The 18,369-nt window shown below is 44.9% G+C and overlaps 1 protein-coding gene across 1 annotated transcript in view; it reads right to left on the reverse strand.

Annotated features, from left to right (window-relative positions):
• Positions 1-18,369, reverse strand: part of LOC310794484 (PHD finger protein 20-like) — a gene marked incomplete at its 3' end in the record, with an annotated part of 40,932 nt that overhangs the window by 9,490 nt on the left and 13,073 nt on the right. The window contains exons 10-15 of the mRNA XM_083656466.1: positions 12,896-13,008; positions 9,217-9,333; positions 3,532-3,615; positions 2,907-3,049; positions 2,049-2,148; positions 1,587-1,782 (exon numbers count right to left, since the gene is read on the reverse strand). Of these exons, the coding sequence (XP_083512592.1) occupies positions 1,587-1,782; positions 2,049-2,148; positions 2,907-3,049; positions 3,532-3,615; positions 9,217-9,333; positions 12,896-13,008 (753 nt within the window). The remainder of the gene's footprint in view (positions 1-1,586; positions 1,783-2,048; positions 2,149-2,906; positions 3,050-3,531; positions 3,616-9,216; positions 9,334-12,895; positions 13,009-18,369) is intronic.

Raw genomic sequence — 18,369 nt, forward strand, 5'->3', positions numbered from 1 at the left:
GCTTGTAAACAACTACGGTGGCTCGTAGTGGACAAACATCATGACATTGCGTTTTCATCCTGTCTAATGTTAGCCCCCAGATGTCCGTCAATTCTTGTGCCTGTTGACGAGCGATTTAAACACAGCGACAGAGCGATTCCAAAGGGTTGAATCGAGCGACAGGGAGAAAAATAAATCTCTCGGTGTGAACACAGCTTAAGTGATTTTCTCCAGTCTCCTCTACTGGAGCAACAGATCACAGAATGGCTGATTCGTTGTGTTTTTATGATGGAGGAAGAGACATGACACAAGACACTACAAAAAAACAGTTGTCCTGTCAAATAGGGTGTCACGGTACACAAAAGTCACGGTTCGGTACGTACCTCGGTTTTGGGGTCACGGTTCGGTACGAATACGGCACGGTACGAAAACGGGGAAAAAAAGCAACAAATCCCAAATTCTGTTTTTTCCCCTTTGAATATGTCTGAATTCTGCTTTTTACGCTATTTTTACCATCAGAAATAGTGTCTAATATGTGGGAATGAATAAATGTCCACTATTTAATAAGATCTAGGCAATCCACACAAAAAGGTTTTACTCTAGAGCAGTGATTTTCAAAGTGTGGGGTGCGCCTCCCTCTCAGATGTCTGTATTCCAGCTGTTTGACAGGGCAAAGGCATTTCCCCCCACTTTAAATCTTTATTGTACACAAGTTTGTAAACAGAGCGCATGTGTGGAGTAGCCTAATACTCCCACCAACCCCTCCCCCTGTTGTATTTGTTTTATGTAGCATTTGCGTTTGATGTAAGCACTAATTTGGAATCCTATCTAAAAGCGGCCACTAGGCGGCAGTGTTTCTTTAGTCAACGTCAAAATACCTACATGTTCAGAAGAAGAATAAAACGGCAGAAGAAGAAAAACTTCTAAACCCTGTTGAAAGATACCCCCACTGTCTGACAGACAACGGGGTGGGTTTCACTTTCCCAGTAAGTACGGGAAAGAACCCTGTCAGCGCCTTAACGTTATTGGATGTGAGTTTTGTTTACCATAATGATTACGTTCGGTCATCTAAGGGATTATTGGAACATGACAAGGAGTCATCGCCTCTTCCTCATCGCAGCTTGCCTGTCTGCATCCGCAGATGTCTGCTTGACCGCATCACTCATCCCACGCGATGTATGTTGCTATTTTACAAGTTAACAGCTTTGTCAGTGTTATGTAACGTTTAGCCGCAACGCGCAACTATAAAGGACTTTGTCGCGGCTACGTAACGTTACATTGGCAAGCTTACCTCGTTGGCTTGATGTTGACAGAATTTGCAAAACAGCTTATCGCCACAAAACGTCCCATTCTGTGAACGCGGATTTCTATGGCCCTTGTGTTGTTTTGGTGTGTCTTCTTCTGTGACGTTTAATTCAATTCAATTCAATGCCGTTCAAACAGCGTTTAGGTGCTTCTGGATTTGACGTATTCGTCGTGTCGTTTCATGTACCGTGAAACGAGGTACCGTGAGGGTCGTACCGTACATTCACGGGACGAATACATGTACCGTGACACCCCTACTGTCAAAGTTAAATGAGCCTCTCTGATGGCCAACCTCTACTCACTGCAAGAGGCTGATTTTGAGCTGGAGGCCTTTGAGGACCTGGTTGAGGCCGTGTGTGTGCGCGAGGAGACAGTTGGTGTGGGAGATCTTGGAGGCGTTGAGCTCTGCGTAGTTCTCTTTAACACACGACAGGCCGAACATGTGCCCTGATGTCAGCCAATCGGGATCCAGCAGAAAATGCTGAGCCCGCCTCCAACCTGAACAAGAATGTAAACAAAACAAAAAAAGGACACGAAATACCCACACACATAAATGTAAAGGCAAACACACACTAGAACTGTCCAAGTATCAAAATATAGACTGGAGCACCAATAGTAGCTCCAGTATCGGGATGGGGGGGGGGGGCGTATTAAAATAACTTTCAAATTCAACTACAGTATATCAGCACATTTCTCACACACACACACACACACACACACACACACACACACACACACACACACACACACACAGTGTGTAGTACCTGCAGTCTCTCTGCAGCAGTAGCAGATGTAGTTGTGTGGAACGTTGTCTTCATATAAACCCATACAGGTCCCATGCTGCCAACACAGGCACTGCACACACTGCACACAAGACAAAGATACAGTATATCACCTATGCATCATTCACACTGCACACAAGACAAAGACAGGGTTGGGCATCCGGGTAGTGTAGCGGTAGATTCCCTGCCTACCAACATGAGGGTCGCAGGTTCGCACCCCCGTCCTACCTCCGGCTTGGGGTCGGGCATCCATACAGGCATGATTGGCTTTAAATTCAGTCAGTCATTTACACAAAGACGATCTCAAGTCAAGATTTAGAAACCTTTTCAAGTCATCAGAGCACAAGTCAACTCAAGTCTTCAATGTTTTGAAAATGAGAATATATCCAACTATCATCAATGTCCTCATCATTCACTTTTGTTCAAGTTTTTCTGTGTAAAATCTTTATAAGATTGTAAAAAAAACAAAAAAGTATTCAGACGCTGTGTGCGTCAAATCGTTAGTCACTACACCTTATTAAAACTATTTTCCAGTGACTCGAGTGCTCCAGGATCACCCATTGAACTGTTGTTGTTCATACTGTCCTGTTCTGAGAGCACCGGCTCCCTCTGTGGACGCGCTGAAGCACAAGAGACTCCTTCTACATTCCTTCCCTGTGCTGTTCAGTGTTCACTGTAGTTCATGTTCTGTTGACTGTAATAATAATGTCTCTAAATGTATGTGCTAATGATTTGTTGAAGCTAAAAAACATAGCACCTTTCATGAATGGCTGTGAGTCAATGCAAAGTGTATAGTTACAAAGATCTGTGTGTGTGTGTGTGTGTGTGTGTGTGTCTCACCTGGATCATGAAGTCGTTCTCCTCGTTCACCTCACACACACACCTCACCATCTCACGCTCCTCGGTCTCCCTGGCAACGGGCCCGGGAGGCGTGTCCTCATCGCTTTCGGCCGTTAGCGTTGACCAATCGCTGGCATCGTCGGCTGGATAAAAAAGTAATACTATAACTATATACCCTTACCCATCCATCTTTCTATCCATCATCCATCTATTCTCTCTCTCACGCTCTCAAATCACAATTTAGAATTACACACACACACACACACACACACACACACACACACACACACACACACACACACCAAATTCTATTAATCTATTTGGTAATAATATCCCAATTAATACTTTTCTTCATAAATTGCATAATTGTCAGGCTCCGATTAGAGTATATCTGCAGATGTGACCTACTGTTGAAGTTATGCTGATAGAGAATTGTTTATCTATGTGTGTCTGTCTATGTGTGTGCATGTGTGTGTGTGTGTGTGTGTACGTGCGTGTGTGTGTGTGTGTGTGCGTGCGTGCGTGCGTGTGTGTGTGCGTGTGTGTGTGTGCGTGTGTCTGTGTGTGTGTGTGTGTGTGTGTGACCCACCGTGTGTGTGTGTGTGTGTGTGTGTGTGTGACCCACCGTGTTGTGTGTGTGTCTTGTGGTGTCTGTCAGACAGAGTGGCATGAGGGATGTCTGTGTACTCATCGTCGCTGCTGACGTTTCCTGACAAGCGGAAAAGGAGATTAAAAACGGTCATTTTTCTATTAATAATGATAAACAAAGTGCCAAAGTATACAAGACAAGTCCTCTACACACTCTACTATTAATAAAATAAAGCCTGTAGCTCTTGAGTAGGAAGCAAAATCCAGACACCATATTGGACTCCCAACAAGGAATAGAAGAACACTATTGCAGCAGGATGACTTAAGTGCAAGAGTGCCAACTGTGTCCTACAGAAAACAAGAGAAGCCGCCCTCCAACCAGAGAGACAAGATCGAGAAGAAAGATGTGATGAAGTTCAGCAAATCATGTACTTCAAACATCAGTAGAGAACGTCCTTGGCTCACAGAAAAATTAATGAACTTGTGGCAGTTTCTGGATTTAACCGCTGTTCAGTGCCTGATAGGCTGGATTTAACTGCTGTTCAGTGCCTGATATGCTGGATTTAACTGCTGTTCAGTGCCTGGTAGGCTGGATTTAACTGCTGTTCAGTGCCTGATAGGCTGGATTTAACCGCTGTTCAGTGCCTGGTAGGCTGGATTTAACCGCTGTTCAGTGCCTGGTAGGCTGGATTTAACCGCTGTTCAGTGCCTGGTAGGCTGGATTTAACCGCTGTTCAGTGCCTGGTAGGCTGGATTTAACCACTGTTCAGTGCCTGGTAGGCTGGATTTAACCACTGTTCAGTGCCTGGTAGGCTGGATTTAACCGCTGTTCAGTGCCTGGTAGGCTGGATTTAACCGCTGTTCAGTGCCTGGTAGGCTGGATCACTGTTCAGTGCCTGGTAGGCTGGATTTAACCGCTGTTCAGTGCCTGGTAGGCTGGATTTAACCGCTGTTCAGTGCCTGGTAGGCTGGATTTAACCGCTGTTCAGTGCCTGGTAGGCTGGATTTAACCGCTGTTCAGTGCCTGATAGGCTGGATTTAACCGCTGTTCAGTGCCTGATAGGCTGGATTTAACCGCTGTTCAGTGCCTGATAGGCTGGATTTAACCGCTGTTCAGTGCCTGATATGCTGGATTTAACCGCTGTTCAGTGCCTGGTAGGCTGGATTTAACCGCTGTTCAGTGCCTGATAGGCTGGATTTAACCGCTGTTCAGTGCCTGGTAGGCTGGATTTAACCGCTGTTCAGTGCCTGGTAGGCTGGATTTAACCGCTGTTCAGTGCCTGGTAGGCTGGATTTAACCGCTGTTCAGTGCCTGGTAGGCTGGATTTAACCGCTGTTCAGTGCCTGGTAGGCTGGATTTAACCGCTGTTCAGTGCCTGGTAGGCTGGATTTAACCACTGTTCAGTGCCTGGTAGGCTGGATTTAACCGCTGTTCAGTGCCTGGTAGGCTGGATTTAACTGCTGTTCAGTGCCTGGTAGGCTGGATTTAACTGCTGTTCAGTGCCTGGTAGGCTGGATTTAACCACTGTTCAGTGCCTGGTAGGCTGGATTTAACCGCTGTTCAGTGCCTGGTAGGCTGGATTTAACCGCTGTTCAGTGCCTGGTAGGCTGGATTTAACCGCTGTTCAGTGCCTGGTAGGCTGGATTTAACCACTGTTCAGTGCCTGGTAGGCTGGATTTAACCACTGTTCAGTGCCTGGTAGGCTGGATTTAACCGCTGTTCAGTGCCTGGTAGGCTGGATTTAACCGCTGTTCAGTGCCTGGTAGGCTGGATCACTGTTCAGTGCCTGGTAGGCTGGATTTAACCGCTGTTCAGTGCCTGGTAGGCTGGATTTAACCGCTGTTCAGTGCCTGGTAGGCTGGATTTAACCGCTGTTCAGTGCCTGATAGGCTGGATTTAACCGCTGTTCAGTGCCTGATAGGCTGGATTTAACCGCTGTTCAGTGCCTGATAGGCTGGATTTAACCGCTGTTCAGTGCCTGATATGCTGGATTTAACCGCTGTTCAGTGCCTGGTAGGCTGGATTTAACCGCTGTTCAGTGCCTGGTAGGCTGGATTTAACCGCTGTTCAGTGCCTGGTAGGCTGGATTTAACCGCTGTTCAGTGCCTGGTAGGCTGGATTTAACCGCTGTTCAGTGCCTGGTAGGCTGGATTTAACCGCTGTTCAGTGCCTGGTAGGCTGGATTTAACCGCTGTTCAGTGCCTGGTAGGCTGGATTTAACCGCTGTTCAGTGCCTGGTAGGCTGGATTTAACCACTGTTCAGTGCCTGGTAGGCTGGATTTAACCACTGTTCAGTGCCTGGTAGGCTGGATTTAACCACTGTTCAGTGCCTGGTAGGCTGGATTTAACCACTGTTCAGTGCCTGGTAGGCTGGATTTAACCGCTGTTCAGTGCCTGGTAGGCTGGATTTAACCGCTGTTCAGTGCCTGATAGGCTGGATTTAACCGCTGTTCAGTGCCTGGTAGGCTGGATTTAACCGCTGTTCAGTGCCTGGTAGGCTGGATTTAACCGCTGTTCAGTGCCTGGTAGGCTGGATTTAACCGCTGTTCAGTGCCTGGTAGGCTGGATTTAACCGCTGTTCAGTGCCTGGTAGGCTGGATTTAACCACTGTTCAGTGCCTGGTAGGCTGGATTTAACCACTGTTCAGTGCCTGGTAGGCTGGATTTAACCACTGTTCAGTGCCTGGTAGACTGGATTTAACCACTGTTCAGTGCCTGGTAGGCTGGATTTAACCACTGTTCAGTGCCTGATAGGCTGGATTTAACCGCTGTTCAGTGCCTGGTAGGCTGGATTTAACCGCTGTTCAGTGCCTGGTAGGCTGGATTTAACCGCTGTTCAGTGCCTGGTAGGCTGGATTTAACCACTGTTCAGTGCCTGGTAGGCTGGATTTAACCGCTGTTCAGTGCCTGGTAGGCTGGATTTAACCACTGTTCAGTGCCTGGTGCCTGGTAGGCTGGATTTAACCACTGTTCAGTGCCTGGTAGGCTGGATTTAACCACTGTTCAGTGCCTGGTAGGCTGGATTTAACCACTGTTCAGTGCCTGGTAGGCTGGATTTAACCACTGTTCAGTGCCTGGTAGGCTGGATTTAACCACTGTTCAGTGCCTGGTAGGCCGCTTGGCACACTGATGATTGAACCGCTGCTCAGTGCCTTGCCACCTCAGACCATAAACGAATGCAGCATAACGAGCAGTGGGCCGGACCAATCAGTGTCCACAAGCAGCTATGGGTGGGATTTAGGTGTGATGACAGGGAGAAGCGAACCTGTGACAGACAGATGGTTCATCCAATCACTTGCAAAGTATTTTTTTGAACACGCCTGCCCTTTTCAAAACTGTTTCCAAAAACACTGTCCCAGAGGGTTCTGTGTAACAAACCATCTGGGGCCGGTTGCACCAACTGGTCTTAACTATGCCTGGTCGTAACTCCTACGTCGGTCTTAGTTAAGACCATGGACTTACGCCTGTTGCACCAACACGGCTTATGTCTGGTCTTAACTATGCTGGTCGTAGCAATGCGCGTCCATGTGAATTGCCAGGGAATGCACCCTGATTGGATGATGTTGCAAAAAATGTGCCTCGCGACCTGCTTGGATTACTGTGCCACTACGCTCTCTCAGCCACTACTGTAACACCCTCCCTCCTCCCATCCTCCCTCGCTCCGGGGGAAAAATGGCGGCTATTGCGCAGACAGAGTCAGTCTGAATTAAATTGAATGTAACGTTCCCAATTCTATGTATTAACTTCTAAAAAACTAACGGCAACATTTTGGAAGGCGGGTTAGGTTAACTAGTTAGTTATAATCTAACGTTGTGCTTTCAAAGACGGCGAACTGGCGGTGTTACGACGATGACGGGCAAAAAGGTCTCCGCGGAGATCTCTGTTACAGGCAGGCTCTACGCCTCCTCCTGACGAGGCGTAGGAGTTACGCCTGGTCTTAGTGAAAATAAGGCTTAAGTCGTCTTGGTGAAACCGGCGTAGCTGTTAGGTCGTAAAGTTACGACCAACTTAGCTTAAGACCAGTGTAAGACCAGTTGGTGCAACCGGCCCCTGGTGATGTCATGTTACCAATAGGTAGGCTGACTTTGGAGTGGTTCTGCAATGCATTTTTTTTCAACTCTCTAATTCAGCCATTAGTTAGTGGCGGACAAGCCCGTCTTTTATTGTCACACAGTCACACCACAACACATGCATGTGGCCACAAACACACTCATGCTGACGGTGGCCGGTGAAATTTGTCCTCTGCATTTGACCCATCCTGGCTTGTCCTTTCCTCCGGGGGGGCAGGCCAGGAGCAGTGGTCGCTATTTCTTTCCAGCGCCCGCCCGGGGACCAACTTCAGATGTTGTCGTCACTGGTCGGATGACGATCTTCTGCATATTTTTAGTGGCGGGGTTATGTACGGAGGAACCCCCTGGGGAGCACGGGGAGAACATGCAAACTCCACACAGAAAGGCCCTTTCGACGAGATAACCCACCTGGGCAGTAGGCACTGAAGATATGGGGGGGGACACAACTCCAGCGCCCACAGCGTCCCAGGCGACAATCGAACTCAGGACCTTCTAGCTGTGAGGCGACAGCGCTACCGACTGCGCCACCATGCCCATTAACCCTGGCGGGCCGCGAAGGTATTGCAAATGGGGCACTAAATCATTTGCAAAGTCTTACAATCTTCATGAAAGAAATACAAGTATGAGAGTGCATTTTTCCATTGTTGAATGATACGGTTATTTAATTTGAAATACATTATTTATTAATTAGCCTATTGCAGAAGCCCTTTACTTTTAGTTTCTGACTTATGTGTGGTGCTGATGGACAGCTCCTTTCATTGTTAAAATAAAAAGTGCTCTGAGAACACATTATTTTACTTCCTTACCCTCGGATGTCGGCCGCAAACATTTTTGAGATTTTCAAGTGGGCCCTGAGTCAGAAAAGGTTGGGAACCGCTGATTAGGGGTGCACCGATCGATCGGCAAGCAATCTGTATCGGCCGATTTTGACCTCAAATATGCGATCGGCTGATTGCCGATATTTCGGCTGATTGCCGATATTTCTTTATATATATATATATTTTTTTTTAAATAAATAAAAAAAGCCCGATCACTAATCAGGCTTTCCAACGATATAAAATACAATGCCAATTGGTATTATTAAAGGGGAGAAATAATCGGCCGAAATAACGTTTCCAAACTTTTTTTGAGGAGTTTATATATCGGTGATCGGCAATCGGTGATCCGTCGATGATCGGTTGGGCAGATATTTCCCATAGGCGATCGGCAATCGGTGGCAATAAACGTGATCGGTGCACCCCTACCGCTGATCTAATCGTTTTCCACCCAGTTTTAACAATGAAACTAAAGCTGGGAGAAAATCCTCAGTCTCTGTATGAACCAAGTGTTTAGAGACTGACAACTGAGTCAGTCTCTGTATGAACAAGTGTTTAGAGACTGACAACTGAGTCAGTCTCTGTATGAACAAGTGTTTAGAGACTGACAACTGAGTCAGTCTCTGTATGAACAAGTGTTTAGAGACTGACAACTGAGTCAGTCTCTGTATGAACCATGTGTTTAGAGACTGACACCTGAGTGGAAAGCCCATGGCACACCTATCAAACATTCTACAACAAACACAGACAAACACAGATGTTTGTTTGGTGCCATGGATGTCTGTCCTTGTTCGAGATGTTTGGTCAGATTCAACATGTTCTATCCTTTACTCTCACCTGACTGAATTTTCTTCTTCTTCCTTTTCTTCTTCTTCAGTTTAACTCTCAGGAAGTTCCTCCTCCTCTCCTTCCTGTCCCGCCCTCCTTTCTCTCGGCCTCCTTCCGTCTTCACTTCTACTTTCAGGCAGACGACAGACAGATGTGTTAGACAGGCAGGCAGATGGACGTAGCCGATGGCCCGAGGCGGGCCAGTAAAAGTTTATGCAGGCCAGAGCGCGTTTTACCTGTCGAAGATGTCATAATCTTCTTGTCTCAGCCACCCAAACTACTAGTGTGATTACTCAGACTTCAGTGTTTCCCGTAAAGAAGACAATCCTTACATGGTCTGGGGGGAAAACACCTACACAGCCGTTATTATCCTATAATAAATGACTGAATGATTATAGACATATTGTAGGCAGCAGTGTTTGTGTGCTTCTCTCGCTCTGTCCACGCTAGGGCTGTTCCATTTGGCCTAAAAGTTCAATCTCACATTTCCCCCCTAAAAATTCGCTTGCGATTCGATTTTTTTATACTATTATACTTCTCTAGCCATTTGTTGACCTGCACAGCTCAAAAATATTTTTTTCTCATAAGTGACACAATTTATGCTTTTACTCTGAAGGCAGAACAACCCAACTTCTAGAGCTGTCACGATTCCTCGAGTACCTCGAATAACTCGAATAATTAAATTGATCGAGGCCAAAATGATTCGCCTCGACACGCATCTGAGTAATAGAAGAGAGTGGGTAAAATAGAAATTCCGACGGAACCTTAAGGCAACACGCGAGAGCGCGTTACTTACGTCAGTACGTCACTCTACCTGAAAACATAAACAAACGGGTCCACCCGAAAATGTGGCTACACTTTCCCAAGATAGACTCAGACAACACTGGTTGCAACATTTGTGATGTGAATTGCAAAGCTGGCCAGGGAAACACCTCAAACTTGAGGAAGCATGGTCAAACATAAGATATATTTACAGTAGCTAAATGCTGAAGAATGTAACGTATTACTAGATAGGCTGAGGGTGAATGAAGCAGGCAGCGCACCGCAGGTAACGTTAGCAGCACCTCCTCAGCTGTAACGTTGAGAGAGGCATCGACTACAACATCAGGTAACGTTATTTAATTAGCTAGCGTTAGCTGGATAAGTTGTTTCACTGCCGTTGTAGTTGTTAGATAACGGGGCTTTTCACTGTCTTCACAACGACTGCAAAACAGAGATCGTTAACGTTAGCGTTAACGTTAACGCTAACGTTGCTGCAGTAATTGTCAAGGGTTTAACAGAACGTATTTCCTCAGCCTGTATAGTAGCTATCAACATGAAATAAAAAGCATTTGACAGCTTAAACCCGTGGCTTTTTATTTGGAAGGGTTACATTTGCCGTAATCTTTAGTAACATTTCTTAAAATGCATTAGAATCTTTTTATTTTTATTTTTTTGGGTTAAAGATCTTTTTTTTTTAATTAACATTAGAGCAAATATAATACGAAAAGCCAAAGGGTTAAGCTCTCAAATGCTTTTTATTTTATGTTTCTATGTACTACAGAGCCTGAGATATGAAGGCTTTAGTGAATACCGACCGCTCTCTCTGAGAAGTTTGGACCGTTTTCTGTGAGAAATACAAAGCTCAACCTATTAACGTTAGCGGCTAATTTAACAGCGTTTTGTGTGTGTGTGTGTGTGTGTGTGATCACACTAGCCTGTTGGTGTGTGAGAGAGAAAGAGAGAGTGAGTGTGTGTGAGAGAGAAAGAGTGTGTGTGTCATGCAGCTGTAAGGTAAATGAAGGATGTAAACTAGCTAGTAAGCCATTCATTCATATTATTTAACGGTTGCTGTACACTGGAAGAACTCAAACGTCAGGTTGAAAAGATGAATGGTGCCACTGCCAGTTCTATGCAATTAAAAAATAAAAATGTTGTTTTTTCTAAGAAAGAAACTAATGTAGTTGTTTATTTGAAGAGATTTATCTTATTTTTTGGTGTATATTTACGATAAGCCTTTGAAAACACAAAAAAGGGTTCTTATCCGATTACTCGATTAATCGATGGATTATTCGGTAGAATACTCGATTACTAAAAGAATCGATAGTTGCAGCTCTACCAACTTCCTGTCTTAACTTGCGCTGCTATGCCTAACTTCCTGTCTGTTGTTTGCTAATCTGCAGTCTCTTGACACGGGTATGCGGGTAACTGCGGTAGCAGTAGGAGGAAATTCAGACAGACAGGGTGAGTCAGGCAGAAGCTGTAAGCTACTCGGAGGCCCCACGTGTTGTTTTGTTGTTACGTGTCCTAAAGGCAACTTTTCACCATCTGGTGATAACGTCTGTGTTTGTGAAAAGTGTGCGTGTGTGTGTGTGTGTGTGTGTCTCGTTATCTTGTGCAGACACGCTGCTTGCACACTGTGTGCTATTTTGGAGGTGTTGAGATAAGTTTGTCGCGCTGCTGTCTTTAGTAGCCACGGCCTTCAGAGAGACTTTACAGCGGAGAGGAGGGACGAGGAAGCAGCAGCCCGGAGACATGAGAGCTGCCATACCGTAATTGAACCCCAGTTGAGGTGAAAGTCGATTTGACGATTTTCTTTTTTTTTTACATCGTATTAACTATTTAATTCGAATTACGATTCAAAATCGATTTATCGTGCAGCCCTAGTCAACGCTGTTTCAGCAGTGTCTAGAAACACTGGTCCCAACAGCAGTTTAGCCTACAAGTGAGACCATTTAAGCCTAAAGGTCCTTACACCAGTGGTTCCTAAACTTAGGGTCGCGACCCTAAGTGGGGTCACCTGGAATTCAAATAGGGTCGCCTGAATTGTTTTTTTTACACCATACACAATTTAATATTACCGAAGATGATTAGGGTCACTTGTGATTTTTGTTTTTAAGTTTTGAGTTTAAAGTGATCATCTCTTGGGTGACACCTATGGCGGTGGGTGGTAATTACAGGAGAGATCCAAACAGTGTAATCTCACATGTCGTCACTTTCTACTGCAAAGGCTTCATCCACATGGCCTCAATCAACATTGTGAGTGACTCTGAAGCACACGCACACACACACACACACACACACACACACACACACACACACACACACACGCAGAGAGAGAGTTTGACGCCCCTCATAACGCTCCTGGGCCTTTTAAAACAATAGGTGGACTTCAAAACGCCAGCGTCAGACGTTTCCAGTGCGTTCGGGGCTTCATTTTATATTTTGCATATTTGTGTAGTAATATATCAACATTAGATCAAACTTAAAGGAGAACAACTAAATCTAAAGGGAAAATGATGGAAGAAAAAGTTATTTTCTTTCTTTTCTGCTGCCAGGCCAGTGATAATATACAGTAAAACACTGATCTACAGGCCAAGTGGGCCAGTGGAGGAAAAACTGTCAAGTTGAACCCTGAACAACTGTTGCTTTTCACTTCTTTATCTTCTTTCTATGATCCCTGAGGTCTGGCATACTGTATTAAGGAGCCAAAGTCAAACACAGTGCGTATGTGTGTGTGTGAGCGCGCGCGTGTGTGTGTGCGAGCGCGCGCGCGCGCGTGTGTGTGTGTGTGTGTGTGTGAGCGCGCGCGCGTGTGTGTGTGTGTGTGAGCGCGCGCGCGTGTGTGTGTGTGTGTGTGTGAGCGCGCGCGCGCGCGCGTGTGTGTGTGTGTGTGTGTGTGTGCGCGTGTGAGATGCAGCCTTCCCACCTGTTCTCATGGCGCTGTGCTCTGCGTTGTCATGGTGATAGGTGTTGCTGTTCTGGTTCTCCTTCCTCCTCTCTGACAGGAGGTCCTGCCCCTCGGAAGACGACCGCTTCCTCCTACAACAACCAATCAGAGTAGGAAGCATTTGGTCTCCTCTAGCACAGGGGTGGGCAACATTTTACTTCCTGAGGGCCATATGACTTACATCAAGTAAGCGAAGGGCCACACATTGGAGATTACACCTGTGCCAACCCTCCTGATTTTCGCGCGAGTCTCCCTATTTTTAACCCTCTCTCCCGTTGCGATTGGTCATTTCTTGTTCATCTCCTGATATAATAGTGATACAAATTAGGGGTGTCACGGTACACAAAAGTCAGGGTTCGGTACGTACCTCGGTTTTGGGGTCACGGTTCGGTACGAATACGGTACAACGGAGAAAAAAAAGCAACAAATCCCAAATTCAGTTTTTTTCCCTTTGAATTTTTCTGAATTCTGCTTTTTACGCTAATTTTACCATCAGAAATAGTGTCTAATAAGTGGGAATGAATGAATGTCCACTATTTAATAAGATCTAGGCAATCCACACAAGAAGGTTTTACTCTAGAGCAGTGATTTTCAGTGTGGGGTGCGCCTCCTTCTCAGATGTCTGTATTCCAGCTGTTTGACAGGGCAAAGGCATATCCCCTCACTTTAAATCTTTATTGTACACAAGTTTGTAAACAGAGCGCATGTGTGGAGTAGCCTAATACTCCCACCAACCCCTCCCCCTGTTGTATTTGTTTTATGTAGCATTTGCTATTGATGTGTTTGATTTAAGCACTAATTTGGAATCCTATATAAAGTGACCACTAGGCGGCGGCAGTATTTCTTTAGTCAACGTCAAATACCTACATGTTCAGTAGAAGAAGAATAAAACGTTAAGATTAGACAGCAAGCCTGTTACTACTGCAATGCTGTAATGACTGAGATCGTTCAGTAAAGACCAATCATTTGTTTTATAATTGTTTCCGTTTGTTTATTTATGTTGTAAGAAGTTGTAGTTACTGTTGAAAGATATAATAGCCCCACTGTCTGACAGACAGCGGAGTGGGTTTCACTTTCCCAGTAAGTACGGGAAAGAACCCTGTCAGCGCCTTAACGTTATTGAATGCGAGTTTTGTTTACCATAATGATTACGTTCGGTCATCTAATGGATTATTGGAACATGACAAGGAGTCATCCCCTCTTCCTCACCGCATCTTGCTTGTCATCCCACGCAATGTAAGTTGCTTGTTTACAAGTTAACAGTTTTGTCAGTGTTATGTAACGTTTAGCCGCAACGCGCAACTATAAAGGACTTTGTCGCGGCTACGTAACGTTACATTGGCAAGCTTACCTCGTTGGCTTGATGTTGACAGAATTTGCAAAACAGCTTATCGCCTGAGTCATAAAAGTCATTAGGATACTGATCTGCACTTTTTTGACGACGGTAACGGGAGAGCAGCTGGACGCTTCAATATTGTTGTGGTTTGTTCTGTCTGTTCTGGAGCGACCCCCGGTAATGTTTCCTCTCCACAAAACGTTCCATTCTGTGAACGCGGATTTCTATGACCCTTGTGTTGTTTTGGTGTGTCTTCCTTCTTCTGTGGCGTTTAATTCAATTGCGTTCAAACAGTGTTTAGGTGCTTCTGGATTTGACGTATTCGTCGTGTCGTTTCACGTACCGTGAAACGACGTAAGAACGCTCCTGGGCCATAAGAAATGACTGTAGAACAGTCATTCATTTCTTACACATGAGATTACTTTTAGCCTTTTAGTCATAAAGATTATTGAAAGCTATTCCATATTCCAGACTGAAATGTTATAACAGAAGTGGAGTATTGGCCAGAATGACATGAACAGTTTAACACGTTCACTGCCAAGGACGTGTTAACACGTTTTCAGAATCCAGCTGTTGACTGCCAACGACGTGTTAACACATTGACTGCCAGCCGTTTTTTTTTTACTGTAGGTAGCTTCTGCCAGGCCTTTTTTTGAGGATTCTGGCTCATTTTACAAGAGCCGAGCATAATTTTCTGGTTGGACTTTGTGAACACAAAGTTCAGAAAAGTACTAATAGAATGTGTGCTTTCTCTGTCTAAAAGAGTTAGTTTGTAGAGTTAGTAGTTATGTAGATATTAGCCGTTGAGTACAGCATGGTTTCAGCGTCTGGAAATTTATTCAGAGATAAATGGCTTTTTGTGAAATTCGATAGAACAGTCACTTTAACCATTCATTTTTGGCATCAGTAAGACCGTCAGACATTCTAAACAATAGTTTTGAACAGTAATTTCCTCCATAACAACAGGAAACACCCCTCTCATTCAAACTCCTCCCTCCGTGTGTCTTCTCCTCCTTCCTCCTGGCTCTACAGCGGGCGTGTCAGAAGCGCGTTGCTGCTGCCTGCCTGCCTGCCTGCGTGCCTGCCTGCCTGCTTGCCTGCGTGCGGACGCTCCTTGTGCGAGTCAAGATGGGCCGGGGAATGCGTGGGCGATGGGCAGATGTTGATTCTGGCCTTTCTGAGGTGTTTCAAAGTGTGTTTCACCTATAATCTATTTTGCAAATCGCTCTCCGCTCTCTGTGTGCTGCTGCCTGCGCGGCCGCTCTCGGGCAAGACAAGTCTGGAATGGATTACTGTAAAATCGCCTCGCCATTTCCTTGAATGGCTTGCTCCCGCGGCAGTTTTTTCTTTGATTTCGCTCGTCTGGGGGAGCACTGTCAACACTTAGTGGGTCGGTAAAATAGATTATACACATTCAATACCTCCAATAATTGTATAGGAGACGTAAAAGGGTTAGATGCACATCCCACGGTCAAAAAAAAAAAAATCATTTTTTTGACGACTCAACTCGTCGTTGGCAGTGAACAGCTGGATTGTGTTTGACGACTCAACTCGTTCTTGGCAATTAACGTGTTAACACGTTTTCAGAATCGATTTTTTTTTTTGACGGTGGGACGTTGATCTAACCCTTTTACGTCTCCTACACCAGAATTGGAGGTATTGAATGTGTATAATCTATTTTACCGACCCACTGAGTGTCGACATGTCTCTCCACAGTAGAAAGAGGCGACCCAAAACTGGAGGGAAAAGCGCGAGGAAGCCGTTCTCATACTGTAAAATTGATGGCGAAAACGCTTTCACTTTCGCGCTGATGCACAGCAGTGGCAACGGTGGGGGGTTCCAAGAATAGATTGGATGCACACTTTGAAACACGCAGCATAAATATGACCAGAATCGCATCAAAGCTCTCAACCAAAACTCCACGAAACGAGCGAGTCCACCCAGACTTCCTCAAACAGCGGCCGCGCAAACAGGCAGCAGCCAGGCAGCAGCAACTTCGTTGTGACACGCCCGCTGGAGAGCCAGGGAGGCAGGAGGAGAACACACACGGAGGGAGGAGTTGGAAGCAGATGGGGGTTTCCTGCTGTTATGGAGGAAATTACTGTTCAAAACTATTGTTTAGATGTCTGACTCTTACTGATGCCAAAAATGAATGGTTAAAGTGACTGTTCTATCGAATTTCACAAAAAGCCGTTTATCTCTGAATAATTTTTCTGACGCTGAAACCATACTGTATTCAACTGCTAATGCTTACATAACTACTAACTCTACAAACTAACTCTTTTAGACAGAGAAAGCACACATTCTATTAGTTCTTTTGAGATATTGTGTTCACAAAATCTTAGCAGAAAAGAATCCTCGGGTCTTGAAAGATGAGCCAGAATCCTCAAAAAAACCCTCTGGCAGAAGCTAACTACAGTAAAAAAAAAACGTCTGGCAGTGAATGTGTTAATATGCTCAAAAGCACAAACGCAAACAATCAATACTCGATTGAGATTGATACAATATCTAAGGGTTAATGTACGACGAGGTGTACATTATCACTTTTTAAGGGACGACGCGGAGGCGTGAACCGTCCGAGGCGAAGCCGAGGATGGTTTGCCTCCGCGAAGTCCCTTAAAAAGTGATAATGTACACCTCGAAGTGCATTAACCCGCTTATACCATGGTCACTTGCCAACAAAACAATAAGACCAGTCATTTATATTTCCATGTGTAATAAATAAAGCAATCTAAATGGCTAAATGTCTGTTATTCATACTGTAAATCAGTCTTCCACGAAATAAAATAGTCCCTCCCACCTCCACCAATCTCCGTTTTAAAGCCGACTCAAACGTTAACTTCATCACAGGAATGCAGGTTTAACGATGTTTTGCGTTCTACATTAAATGAAGACATTACCGTTTGGCTGCTTGCTTTATTTTGTATGGTAGATACGTATTGGCCAAGTATATTAACATTTAAGAGCGAATAGTTTCAGGAAGTGAAAAGTGCAGCGGGGGCTCGCACTGCATGCATGCATCTCTCTCTCTCTCTCTCTCTCTCTCTCTCTCTCTCTCTCTCTCTCTCTCTCTCTCTCTCTCTCTCGCTCTCTCTCTCGCTCTCTCTCTCGCTCTCTCTCTCGCTCTCTCTCTCTCTCAAAGGGCTCGCCCCCGCTCGTGCACGAGGCGAGGGAAATATCCTCTTTGTCGCCGAGAAGAGCCTGGTGACGCGAGGTTAAAAATCTCCGAAACGAAAATCAAAATTGTAAATAAGAGTTATTTTTGATAAACTGAGCACACAGGGGTGATTTAAATACTTACTTTGACCGAGTCAATTTTTTTCTCAACATCCAAAATTGTCATATTAACCCTTAACGGGGGTATAGAGCTCAAACTGCTCTCCTGATAACACTGATGAAACTATGGCGCATTGATATGAACGGTGAACAGACCATTTAGCTAGGTGTCCATTATCACTGTACAATATCACTTTTTAATGGACACCTTGCAGCCAATCAGAATCGAGTATTCACTCAGACCATGGTATAAAATTGGATAATGAGAACCTACATCACCCCAGTAAAGTTAAGTAAATTTGATTCGAACATTCCGGATACTTGTTATAAATGTAATCATCAAGGTACTTTGTTTCATTGCTTGTGGGAGTGTAGTGGGATTCAACGATTCTGGAGCTCGGTGACAACTTATGTCTCCAGGATTACCTCCACACCACTGCCACTGTGTCCTAAATTGTGTATATTAGGATCTACCCTGTCAATTGCTCTTTAAATAATAGAGAAAGGAAAATGGTTGATTTGTGCTTATTACAGGCCAGACGTTCAATTGCTTTGTGTTGGAAGAATGTTGGGTGCCCCTCTCTAGGTCAGTGGTTGAAAAATCTAACATCTAGTCTAGCTCTGGAGAAACTTACTTATATGATTAGGAAGAAAATGACAGAATTTTATGGCATTTGGGAAATGTTTCTGGAATTTGTTAAAAATGGTGACATTGAAGAGGCATTGGAAGGGTGACTTGAATGTGAGATAGGCTATTGTAAATGATATGTGCGGTATGTATATATAATTGTGATTGTACCTACAGTTGATTCAACTTATTTATTTGTGTTACTTTTATTTA

The sequence above is a fragment of the Poromitra crassiceps genome (genome assembly GCF_964638095.1).
Source record: "Poromitra crassiceps genome assembly, chromosome: 20".
NCBI lineage: Eukaryota > Metazoa > Chordata > Actinopteri > Beryciformes > Melamphaidae > Poromitra > Poromitra crassiceps.